Source organism: Artemia franciscana, chromosome 1 (genome assembly GCF_032884065.1).
Source record: "Artemia franciscana chromosome 1, ASM3288406v1, whole genome shotgun sequence".
Classification (NCBI taxonomy): Eukaryota; Metazoa; Arthropoda; class Branchiopoda; order Anostraca; family Artemiidae; genus Artemia; species Artemia franciscana.
In genome coordinates this window covers 50,544,215-50,557,952 of record NC_088863.1, presented here as the reverse complement: position 1 = coordinate 50,557,952, position 13,738 = coordinate 50,544,215, and the positions used below count along the sequence as shown (strand labels likewise).

Below are 13,738 nucleotides of genomic sequence, written 5' to 3'. Positions count from 1 at the left end.
CTCTGACATCTGAAGAAATTATTTGAATTTTAACCGAATGAAATATTTAGATTTATTATACTGTTGTCTAGAGCAATTTTATTCTAAAGTATAGTTTTTTCTTTTACAAAAGATATATGTAAAAATATCTATAGCTGTAACCTAGTAAATATGCAGTATTTTATTTGGAGGGGAAGAAGAATTACAAACTATGAAGAAAAGAAAATTAAGCAGGAGAATAAATTTAGCTTGCACCTAGTTTAATCTTGCTACAAAATTAAACAAGAACTAAGAGCTCATATGGCACTTGTGACGAGGCCGGAAGAACTAAGAGCTCATATGGTATGAGCTCTAGCAAAATTCTAAGAATCAATAGATTGATTTAAAAGGAAAATCAGAGGCTTTATGCCGGTCGGGATTTAAAATAAGAGCCCTGAGTCACGAGGTCTTTCTAAATATCAAAATTCATTAAGATCCGATCACCAACTCGTAAGTTATAAATACTTGATTGTTCTAATCTTTCCTCTCCATTTAGCCCCCCCAGATGGTCGAATCAGGGAAAACGACTTTATCAAGTCAATTTGTGCAGCTCACTGACACGCCTACCAATTTTCATCGTCCTAGCACGTCCAGAAGCACCAAACTCGCCAAAGCACTGAACCCCACTCCTAACTCCCCCAAAGAGAGCAAATCCAGTACGATTGCGCCAGTCACGTATCTACGACTTTGGCTTATTCTACCCACCAAGCTTCATCCCGATTCCTCCACTCTAAGCGTTTCCCAAGATTTCCGATTTCCTCCTCCAACTCCCCCCAATGTCAACCTGTCGTGTCGGGATTTGAAATAAGAGCTCTGAGACATAAGTTCCTTCTAAATACCAAATTTCATTAAGATCCGGTCACCCATTATGAAGTTAAAAATACCTCAATTTTTCTAATTTTTTCAAATTAACACCCCCCCCCCAGCTCCTCCAAAGAGAACCGATCCGTTCCAATTATGTCAATCACGTATCTAGAACTTGTGAATATTCTTCCCATCAATTTTTGGAATTTAAAATAAGAGCTCTAAAGCACAAGATCCTTCTAAATATCAAATTTCATTAAGATCTGATAACCCGCTCGTAAGTTACAAAGTCCGGTTATGTCAGTTCCGTATCATGGACTTGTTTTTATTCTTTCCACCCAGTTTCACACTGATCTCTCCGCTTTAAGTATTTTCTAAGATTTCTGCCCCCCCCCCAACTGCCCCCTCACAATGAAACTGGATCTGGTTGGGATTAAAATAAGATATTTTAGTTACGAGGTCCTTCTAAATATGAGGTTTCATGAAGATCCGATCACATCTTCGTAAGATAAAAAATACGTCATTTTTCTAGTTTTTCCCGACTAATCCCCCCCCCAACTCCCCCAAATAGAGCGGATCCGTTCCGATTATGTCAATCATGTATCTAGGAATTCAGCTCATTTTTCTCACCAAGTTTCATCCCGATCCCTCCGCTGTAAGCGTTGTCCAAGATTTTAGGTCCCCCCAAACTTCCCCCAATGTCACCAGATCTGGTCGGGATTTAAAATAAGAGCTTTGAAACACGATATCCTTCCAAACATCAAATTTTATTAAGATCCCATTACCCGTTCGTAAGTTAAAAATACTTCATTTTTTTCTATTTTTCCCGAATTAACCGGTCCCCACTCCACCCCCCAGATGGTCAAATCGAGAAAATGACTATTTCTAATTTAATCTGGTCCGGTCCCTGATACGCCTGCCGAATTTCATCGTCCTAGCTTACCTGGAAGTGCCCAAAGTAGCAAAACCGGGACAGACCGACAGAATTTGCGATCGCTATATGTCACTCGGTTAATACCAAGTGCCATAAAAACGGATATTTGTAAAGAGTTGCATCTTGCAGGAAGGGTTTAAAAATTTAGATGAATTACGCGTTGAATGCCAAAAAGAGAAGAGGAAATACAAATCGTTAACGTAACCAGTAAGTAAACGAATTTACTGGGGAAAATAATACCAAAAATACAGACGTTTAAAGGGAACAGTCCATGGTCTTTCTAGTTATAGAAATAGTGCGAATGAACTGTAACTTTCCAGTGATCCATGAAACAGCCTCGGCCTAGAGAATTTGCAGAGCCCACAAAAATAGCAAAAGGCAACTGGAGACATCCATAGTGTCGCATCTCTGGATTTGAAAGGGGGATTAATGCATCAGTTCCCAAACTTGACTTTCTGCAGATAATTTGCTTATATGGAATCGTATTATCACACTGTTCGTGGTAACGTAAGGAGCGATCCGGCTCAATAGTAAACGAAACTGTAAAAAGCGTAATTTTGATCCTAAGAGATACATTAAAAGACTCGGATTTTATGCTGATTTTAAATATGTAATTTTTGTCAAATTTAGTCTTACTCATCAAAAGTTATGAGCATGAGCAACTTTGCCTTATTTTGAAAAATAGGGGAAAACACCCCCTAAAAGTCATAGAATCTTAACGAAAATCACACCATCGCATTCAGCATATCAGAGAACTCTATTGTAAAAGTTTCAAGCTCCTATCTACAAAATTGTGGAACTCCGTATTTTTTGCCATTTTTGCCATTTTTTCGTGAAGTCAACGGATCAAAATTTTGAGACAGTCATTTTGTTCAGCATAGTCGAAAAACATAATAACTATGTCTTTGGGGATCACTTACTCCCCCGCAGTCCCGGGGGAAGGGGCTGCAAGTTACAAACTTTGACCAGTGTTTACATACAGTAATGGTTATTGGGAAGTGTACAGACGTTTTCAGGGGGATTTTTTGGTTTGGGGAGGGGGGCGAGGGGAAGGGCTATGTGAGAGGATCTTTCCTTGGAGAGATGTGTCATGGGGGAAGAGAAATTCACTGAAGGGGGCGCAAGATTTTCTAGCATTATTATAAAAAAAATGAAAAAATAAATATGAAAAAGTTTTTCAAACTTAAAGTAAGGAGCAGCATTAAAACTTAAAACGAACAGAGGCTATTACGCATATGAGGGGTTCCTCTCCTCCTAAATACCTCTCTCTTTGCGCTAAAGTATTTTTAGTTATTTCAACTATTTATTCTGCGGCCTTTCTGACTCAGGGGCCATTCTTAAAGAAATGGGATAGAATTTAAGCTTTAGTGTAAAGGGCGAGGTATTACGAGGGGACAAACCCCCTCATATACATAATAAAAATATACGAATATAGAAGCTCGTGACGTAAGTTAAGTTACTTATATTTTTTACTAATAAAAACGTTCGTTAAAAACTGAAAGTTCTAGTTACCTTTTTAAGTAACCGAACTGTTGGAGGGCAACTAGGCCTCCTCCCCTACCTGTTTTTTCTCAAAATCGACTGATCAAAACTAAGAGAAAACCATTTAGCCAAAAAAAATTATTAATTTGCAAATTTCATTTTCATAATTTCTGTGCAGAGAGCCAAAATCAAACATGCATTAATTCAAAAACGTTCAGAACTGAAACAAAAAAAACTAGTTTTTTAACTGAAAGTAAGGAACGACATTAAAACTTAAAACGAACAGAAATTACCCTGTGTATGAAAAGGGCTGGTCCCTTCTCAACGCCCCGCTCTTCAAACTAAAGTTTGACTCTTTCACTCAATTTTACTTAAAGAATAATTTAAAGATTTAAAGAATCATAAAAAGGCATTGCGTATCGCTCTCCCAATCACTTTGATTAGGAGATTAAATTTAAAAAAAATATTTTTTTCAGCTGAAAGTAATGAGCAATTTAAAACATTTAAACGAATAGAAATTATTCCGTATTTGAGGGGGCTGTCTCTTTGTGAATCTCGGTCTTTACACTAAAGTTTTAATGTGCTTTATAAATATTCCTTATTCAAATTCAATGACCCTTGTCTCTGAGCTGTCTTTCTTAAAGAATTGTGACAAAAAGTCCAATTTGAGGGTAAAGAACGAGGGTTGAGGAGAGGCAGCTATATCTAGAAGATCCACATAAACATGAAAATCGGTAAACTATAGTGCATTATATAGTAATTTATAGGATGAATTGTAAAAACCGGAGATTTGAGGGACTCGGTGAGGTTTCATTTACCCTATGCGCATGCCAGATTCCTAGTTATTTTATAGTAAAAGCCTGACACTTTTCAATACAGAGCCTATAGTTTTCTTCCAAACATTTCGGATTGAAAAACATCCCTTAATTCTCATCACCATGAAAAAAGAAAACTTGACGTCATTAGTTGGTCAGATATCCATTGTTTTGATTCCTTGCTTTGAATGCTGGATAATAATACAGTATATTAGTACTATTCAGTAAATTTATATACTTCTGAATGTTTGATCAAGTTTTGATATATTTGACGCTATATGAAAAGGGTAGTTGTAGTTTTGATGTAGTTGGGGTGTAACAATTTGTTTTTTGATAAAGCTTATTTAGCTAATATGTTTATTTATAACGGTTTTATTTTTATGTTTCTAGTTTCAGGATTAACTCTGGAAGTCATTGAAGCTAGCATTGACAGAATTGGGGAAGAAATTCAGAAATATCGCGTTGAAACAGATGAATCAATAGACAAAAACGTAAACGAGGAACCAGAAATGGAAAAAATAGAAAAAAGAGTTATTGAAAACGATGTTCAAATAGGAGTTGGAAAGATAAAAGTTTTGGTGAATAAGAAGCTGAACAAATTTTTCAATAAGTTTGAGGTATGTTGCAAACTTGCAGTAATTTTGATAAATTAGTGACTGAGTTGTAAAAATCGCCATAAGGGTCATAATATCAAAGAATAACAATGAAGATTTATTGCTGGTTTAAGTGGATTATACCTTCCATTTAACATAGAAAATATGCATATTCTTTTTACGTATTTTAGTGTGGAAGATGTGTTCGGGAATTCTATTGTGTGAAGGTGTGAGCTTGAGACTAGTAATCTTAGCTTAAAAAATGTGTTTATTCAATGCCCGAATTTTAATTTCTTTTGTGTTGGTCTATTAAGCTTTTTTTTTTAGATAGTGTAAAGCTAATTGTCAACCTTCGATTTTATATGAAAAAAAAAAAAAAAAAACACTTAAAAAGCGGACTCTATTGCTTTAATTTTCGAGTGAATCAAATTCCCTCTATAAACAATTAATTCTCAACCGTTCAAGGGTAGTAACCCTCTACCAGAAATCCCCCGAGGAAAATTTCCCCCTGTGGAAAATTCTCTTGCAGAATATCCTCCAGACAATTACCCTGGAGTAAAGGCTAACGAAAATCATTTCAAAATATGAAACTAATGGAAACAAAGACTTGTAAAAATCTTCAAAACCCTAAATGAAAAAGTTAACTACATGAGCGACCTAGACAATATACATTTTAGTGGAAAACTCCTAAAGTGGAAGCACTGTCTTACACCTATATCCATGGCATATGTTACCACTTAATTCCAAGAACGCGTCCACTATCAGAAAGAAGTCTCAAGCACCCTCGAAAAAAATTTAATATCAAAATTATGCCAGATTCCAAATCAAAACCAAGAAAATTTAAGAGTGACAGAACTCCTAAATTCAAATGAGCCAGAAAATTATTTTATTTTAACCTTTATCCTATTATGCTCCGATAGCTCAACGACCAACCCCCCGAAACACGAAAAGAAAAATGAAAAGAAATGAAAATCATGTTCTACATCCTCTATTTTACCTCCTTTTTGGAACATAGGTAGAATATTCCAGAATTGCTTGTATTTTTCCAGGGGGATTTTTGATGGTGGAATGACACCTGCTCACCATAGCTCTTTTTGTAAACATTGTAGCATTATGCTGGTATTGATGTGAAGGTGCAACTCATTTGAAGTGCTTTATCTTAGATTAAATAAAAAAAAAACAAGTTTTTTTTAAATGAAATTAAGAAGCGACATCAAAACTTAAAACGAACAGAAATTAATCCGTATATGAAAGGGGCTTTTCCTCCTCAACGGCCCGCTCTTTACGGTAAAGTTTGACTCTTTCTCTTAACTCTACTTCTTAAAACGGTAAAAAACTTTAGCGTAAGGAGCGGGCCGTTGAGGAGGAAAAGCCCCTTTCATATACAGATTAATTTCTGTTCGCTTTAAGTTTTGATGTCGCTTCTTACTTTCATTTAAAAAAACTTGTTTTTTTATTTAAAATCTTGACATTTTTTAATTAATGCATGTTTTGATCTTGGCTCTCCACACATAAATAATTCAAACGAAATTTGCATATTAATTTTTTTTTTGGCTAAATGGCTTTCTCATAGTTTTAATCGGAAGATTTTGAGAAAAAAGGAGAGAGGGAGGAAGCCTAGTTGCCCTTCAATTTTTTGATTACTTAAAAAGGCAACTAGAACTTTTAATTTTTTTACGAACATTTTCATTAGTAAAAAATATATGTAATTTACGAATTAACTTACGTAACAAACTTCTATATTCGTATGTTTTATTGCGTATATGAGGGAGTTCACCCCTCGTCGATACCTCGCTCTTTACACTAAAGCTTAAATTCTGTCCCAATTCCTTAAGAATGACCCTTGAATAACAAAGGCCATAGAATAAATAGTTGAAATTACTACAAATACTTTAGCGTGAAGAGCGAGGTATTACGAGGAGGTAAACCCTTCATATGCGCAATAATTTCTGCTCGTTTTAAATTTTAATGCTGCTCCTCATTTTCAGTAGAAAAAAAATTTTCATATTTATTTTTTCATTGTTTTTTTTTTAAATAATGCTAGAAAATCCTGCGCTCCCTTCACGGAAATTTTCTTCCCCCATGATAAATTCCTCCAAGGAAAGTTCCCCTAACATATTCCCCTCTTTTCACCCCCCCCTAAACCAAAAAATCCCCCTAAAAACGTCTGTACACTTACAAATAACCATTACTATATGTAAGCACTGGTCAAAGTTTGTAATTTGTAACCCCTCCCACGGGGACTGTGGGGGAGTAAGTCGTCCCCAAAGACATAGTTATAAGATTTTTCGACTACGCTGAATATAATGGCTATCTCAGAATTTTGATCCGGTGACGTTGGGAAAATAATTAGCGTGGGAGGGGGCCTAGGTGCCCTCCAATTTTTTTGGTCACTGAAAAAGTGCACTAGAACTTTTCATTTGTGTTAGAATGAGCCCTCTCGCAAGATTCTAGGACCACTGGGTCGATACGATCACCCCTGGGGAAAAAAGACAAATAAACACGCATCCGTGATCTGCCTTCTGCCAAAAAATACAAAATTCCACATTTTTGTAGATAGGAGCTTGAAACTTCTACAATAGGGTTCTCTGATACGCTGAATCTGATGGTGTGATTTTCGTTAAGATTCTATTCGCTAAGATCTTAATGAAACTTATATATTTAAAATCAGCATGAAAATGCGATTCGTTGATGTAACTATTGTTATAAAAATTCCGTTTTTTAGAGTTTTGGTTACTATTGAGCCAGGTCGCTCCCATTTAAACAAAAATCACACACTACAACTCAGCATTGAAGATTGGTGTGAAGAAAAAATGCGTTGGCGTAGCGATTAGTTCGTACTTTAGGGAGTAGAAGTTTATTTTGTAACCGAGTTCGGCTAATGGGAGGGGCTGATTCGAGTAGTAGTGATCGGTGGCTCTCATTGGCTAGGATAGATTTTCCAAATTGCTGAATAAGGTGTTCAAGCCGGACTTTATGTGGAGATAAATTTAATTAGCGAGGGCTTGATCATAGGGTATGTCACGGTTTCGGAGTATAATCCCTGTTGCTCTTTTCTGGACGCACTCTATGTCGCGTAATAGGTACGCTGTGCGGATAGCAGATGTACCCCACACCGGGCACGCGTACTCAAGCAACGGGCGAACATAACACATGTAGGCATGGAGACTTTCAGTACTTTCAGTATCATACCCGAAACGCCTCGTTTTGGTAAGTGTCTGAAGGCTTGCATTAGCCTTGTGGACGGTTAAATTAATATGAGTACTGAAACTATAGTCACTAGTGAATATTTTATATATATAATATTTTATATATATATATACGCACACACACACACACACACATATATATATATATATATATATATATATATATATATATATATATATATATATATATATATATATATATATATATATATATATATATATATATATATATATATCTTTTATATATATATATATATATATATATATATATATATAAGATATATATATATATATATATATATATATATATATATATCTTATATATATATATATATATATATATATATATAAGATATATATATATATATATATATATATATATATATATATATCTTATATATATATATATATATATATATATAAGATATATACATATATATATATATATATATATATATATATATATATATATATATATATATATATATCTTATATATATATATATATATATATATATATATATATATATATATATATATATCTTATATATATATATATATATATATATATATATATATATATATATATATATATATATATATATATATATATATATATATATATATATATATATTATATATATATATCTTATATATTGGATATTTCGAACCATATACAGTGTCCATCATCAGCAGTAAAACTAAAAGCATTAATAAAAGCAAACAAAATTTATACCCAATAAACTAATTACATATAGTCTATTACTCTAATTTTTCTCTGTTTATGGAATTATTCTTAAATAATTTTTATTTTTAATTTTGATTGTTTCCCTTAAAGTTTGCTTTAAACCTTGGTCCCTAGAAATCAAAAAAACATTCTCAAAATAAATAAAATGATTTGGATAATTATAAATACGTTCCGATAGAGCCGATGTGAAATTTTCAGGTTTGGAATTTTGCTTTAAGGACGATGAAATAGAATTATGATGTTGTAGAAATCTCATTTTTAATTTCTGGTTAATACGTCACACATAAGAGCTACTACAAGTGTATGGGATTTTGTAAACCCCACTTTGTTGCTCTACGGAAGTTCGATTCTTTCCAGAATTAAAAAAAAATAGCCAAAGTATTACTACCTCTTAGAGCTCCCTATAGACCATTATTTTGTAAAATTCTTTTAAGTTTTTCGCTCAGCCCTGGAGCATATGGTAAAGAACAAAAAACATCTTTCTTTTCTGTTATTTCCAGGATATAGTTAGAAAATTTTAGAAATTTTTTTCTTTCTTTTCGAAAAAGTTTGGTCAATTAACCAACCTGGGTAATGGTTACTTATTAAAATTTCTTTAACAACTTATTGTTGTTAAAATTATCGTTATTGTAATATTTTATATTACAAACTGCAAACCTGCAGTTTGTGTCAAAAGACACTAACTGCATCTAGGTTGTCAAAAGGGCACACCCGCAACATACCAGGAAAAGGTAAAAAAAAAATTAAGTTAAAACTTTCACGGAAGGTTAAGAACTAAATATATGGATTTTGAACTAAATAAGACACTATTTGCATCTAGTTATTAACGTTATTGTATTTGCAATTTCTTGAGAACAGCTAATGGTGTTAGAATAAAACTTTTCAGAAAATACTCAGGAAGATATTGAAGAATTACAGATGAAGTTGAAACTTTAATGGAGTCTTAGGGTGGGGTTTCGTGGACCTCAAAATTTTGATTTCAGAAAGGCAGAGGTAAATGAAAAGGGATTGTGCACATCCAGGTCATCTGCGCATCTGCCATATATTGAAAACGACTTGGCATTTGACGTTAAACTTAAATGAACTGTTGGGGAAAGGAAAGACGGGGATGGGACAACTGATTTTCAAACATTTTCTTGAGAGAGAAAAAGGAGGTCATCAGTATTTTCTCTGATTTACCAAAAACTCTTTACAATATAAGTTCCTGTCAGACTTAAAATTTCTCTACATTATTGCAATATTCCCTGAAAGTTTGAACTTAATACCTCTAGCCATTCCCGCAAAGATGCAGATACGTCCTTTTTACAAACTGCATGCACTTATCATCTTTGCTTTAATTCAACATCCTTCTAAACTTCCCACCAAAGTTTCAATTTAACGCCCCTCGTCTTTCCTGGGATTTTGCGGTTGTGCCTCTTTAAGAACGTGGATACGCATAATGTCTTTATTTTGGTCAACCTCCCCATCAACATTCTCAGGAAGTTTCAACTTAATTCCTTTAGCTGTTCCTGAGAGGAGGCAGCTAAGGCCTTTTAAGAACCTGGAAGCATATAGTGTTTTAAGATCAAGTTCAATATCCCCTCAACATTTCCCAAAAGTTTCCACTTCAAACCCTCAGCCGGCCTGAGGTATTGCATATACGCCTTCATGAAAGCCTGGATCTACATATTATCTATTGATTTAGTGCAACATTCTCTGAAATTTTCAACTTAATAGCTTTAGCCGTTCCCGGGACATTACAGATACAACTATTGACAACGTTGATGCACATAGTGTCCTTCGACTTAGTTCAAGATCTCCTTCACAATTTCCAGAACGTTTCAACCTAATACCCTTGGTCGTTCCTGACATGTTGCAGATATTTCCTTTTGATAATCTTCATTCACATAGCGTCTCTTGAATTAGTTTAACATGTCCCTCGATGTTCTCTGGGGGTTCTAAAATATATGTCTATATATTTTGGTTCTAATATATGTCTATATGGGGGGGGGGCTCTAAAAATATATCTATTCTAAAATATATGTTTGAAGCCAGTGTGTTTGCTTTGTTTACGGCCCTAGCCAGGTGACCTTTGGATGTCTTGTAGTCCCCGGTGGTATGTTTATTGGACCTTATTACTATTTTGAACAATATTGCTATCTTACAATAAGAATCAGATGCCTTTAGGGGTTATAGTAATGAAAAATAGGAAATGAAGGTGCTTGTTGCCTTATAGTTAGTTTTGACTCTTAGAAATGGTACTAGAACGTTGTTTGTTATATAAAGAACGTTGTTTGGTGGGGGCGCTTCGCCCCCCCCCCCCCCGCGCGTAAGTCGTTATGCGCCATATTAGTTACGCGCCATTGTAGTTGTGTCCCTATGTCCCACCTGTGAATATATATATATATATATATATGTGTATATATATATATATATATATATATATATATATATATATATATATATATATATATATATATATATATATATATATGTTTTTAACTACGTAAAACTTGCGAATATACAACATTCTGTGCTGTCCCATTGTCTGTGCATATAAATAGATTGTCAGGTTTACCGACTCTTGAACATGTAACATATAATGGTCCATGGGAAAACAATCCGTATTCAGATCTATACCTCATGACTCTAATGATTGCCCTTGAGCTTTGTTGATAGTGATTGCTAATCGACCATTCCCTGTGTCGCCGTCGTCATTTATATATCCCCCTGTGCCCCCCGGCGTCCCCGTTGTAGTTGTGTCCCTGTGTTCCGGTCGTCATTTATATTCCTTGTGTCCCGGTGTCCCGGTCGTCATTTGTGTCCCGGTGTCCCGGTATTTTTCCCCTTTTTTTCTTTTTAGTTTTTTTTTGGTTTTTACTTTTTTTTTAGTTTTTTTAGTTTTTTTTTCTTTTTTCTTTTTAGTTTTTTTTATTTTTATTTTTTTTTTTTTTTGTTTTTCTCCTTTATTTTTCATTTTTTTTCTTTTTTTCTTTTTTTTCTTTTTTAGTTTTTTTAGTTTTTTTATTAGTTTTTAGTTTTTTTTTTCATTTTAGTTTTTTTGTAGTTTTTACCTTTTTTTTTAGTTTTTTTAGTTTTTTTTTACTTATGTCCTGGTCGTCATTTATACTCCCTGTGTCCCGGTCGTCATTTATACTCCCTGTGTCCCGGTCGTCATTTGTGTCCCGGTGCTTTGTTGATGGTGATTGCTAATCGAACATTCCTTGTGTCCCGGTCGCTTTCTCTTTGAGTGTCCCGGTCGTCATTTATATTCCCTATTTGCCGGTGTCCCGGTCGTCATTTGTGTCCCGATGTCCCGGTCTGTAATTTCGTCAGTCGAAAACATGACGTCAGTCGACACACAAACATGATGTCAATCGACAGACACACACACACACAGACAACTTATTTTTATATATATAGATGTCTCGGTGTCCCGGTCGTCATTTGTGTCCCGATGTCCCGGTGTGTAATTTCGTTAATCAACAAACATGACGTTAGTCGACACACAAACATGACGTCACTCGACAGACACACACACACACACACACACACACACACACACACACACACAGACAACTTATTTTTATATATATAGATATGGGTATGCAAGAGGAGGGACTAGAAATAATAAAAATAGCATCATTTTAATTGCCTGATTGTGATGGTTGTTGATGGACGTATGCCAAGTGTGCTTGACTCTGATGATATTTGTGACCCACAGGGCTCTGTACTAGGCAATATACAAAAGCGTTACCATTCTTACGAGAGGTATCTGTTGATTCAGTTGGATATCACCCACCTTTAACCTAGTTGAGCAATTGGATATCAACTACCGTTAATCTTAGATAAATATAGATTGCGAGACAAAATCCCCACCAAGTTTTCGGATGTAATTAGAATAATTCGAAAAAGAAACTCTTAAGGTAAGGTTTTATTTATACAACAAAGCACAAACCACTCTGAAACAGTATAGCTTACTGAGTTCTGACATCGGTATATAAACATTTTGTATTGACCTTTTATTGTTGGTAGTTTTGGTAAACATTGGGTAATTTTGAAGAATATTTTAATAAAATAAGAGTTGTAAATGCAGGGCTGAAAGTTGTTTCTCAAAATTCCTGATTGAGAGTAATTCATTCACGATTTTATTCTGTTGGAAAATGCAATGTATACTTGACCTTGACTGTGTATCCTCTGTTTTGAGTACCTGACTTGCACTGCTGGAAAACAATGCAGGGCATTAACACTGTCCAGTAGATTGATATGATTTTGAATGTCTGAGCAAGTTTTGTTAGATTTTTTCAACTGTTTATTTTCTTCTTCTTTTGTAAGGCGTATTTAGCAACTGCTGTTTTCAATTTTTCTCCAGAATTGTATCATCCGGATGAATCAATAAATAATATTGGAAGGTACTGTAAGAAGACTGCAGCTGACGTTGAAGAACTTGAAGGACGCATCAACAAAGTTTTGGAGACTACACGGCAGGTAAATTTAGTGTACTCACACAAAAGTGCCACTCAGCTATCCTTGGTAGTAAATACAGACAAATTTTTAATTAAGGTCTAAACAAGACCCAGTATAAATATGTTTACTTTTTGAGCAAATAGTCTCTTGGTCATCGTTTTTGGGTTTTCACCAGAGTGACCACTTCTTGTGATTCCTCTTGCTATCTAGGGATTTAAGTCCTAAGCTTGAGATTTCAGGGAAGGTATACCGTATATATATATATATATATATATATATTCTATATATATAAAAATAAGTTGTCTGTCTGTGGATGGATGGATGGATGGATCAGGTGACGTCACCTGAAAAAACTGGATCAGGTGACGTCAAAACTGAAAAAACTAAAAAAAGGCAAAAACTACAAAAAAAACTAAAAACTAATAAAAAAAATAAAAAAGCTAAAAAACTAAAAAAACTATAAAGGTAAAAACCAATAAAAAACTAAAAAAAAAACTGAAAAAACTAAAAAAAGGCAAAAACTACAAAAAAAAACTAAAAACTAATAAAAAAAGTAAAAAAGCTAAAAAACTAAAAAAACTAAAAAAACTAAAAAAAGGTAAAAAACCAAAAAAAATAAAAAATAAAAAAAAACTAAAAAAAAGGAAAAAACTGAAAAATAAGCTAAAATAAAGGTAAAAACCAATAAAA

The 13,738-nt window shown here is 33.9% G+C and overlaps 1 protein-coding gene across 1 annotated transcript in view; it reads left to right on the top strand.

Moving 5' to 3' along the window:
• Positions 1-13,738, top strand: part of LOC136031081 (uncharacterized) — a 57,364-nt gene that overhangs the window by 11,175 nt on the left and 32,451 nt on the right. Inside the window, exons 2-3 of the mRNA XM_065710355.1 lie at positions 4,444-4,670; positions 12,917-13,069. Of these exons, the coding sequence (XP_065566427.1) occupies positions 4,444-4,670; positions 12,917-13,069 (380 nt within the window). The remainder of the gene's footprint in view (positions 1-4,443; positions 4,671-12,916; positions 13,070-13,738) is intronic.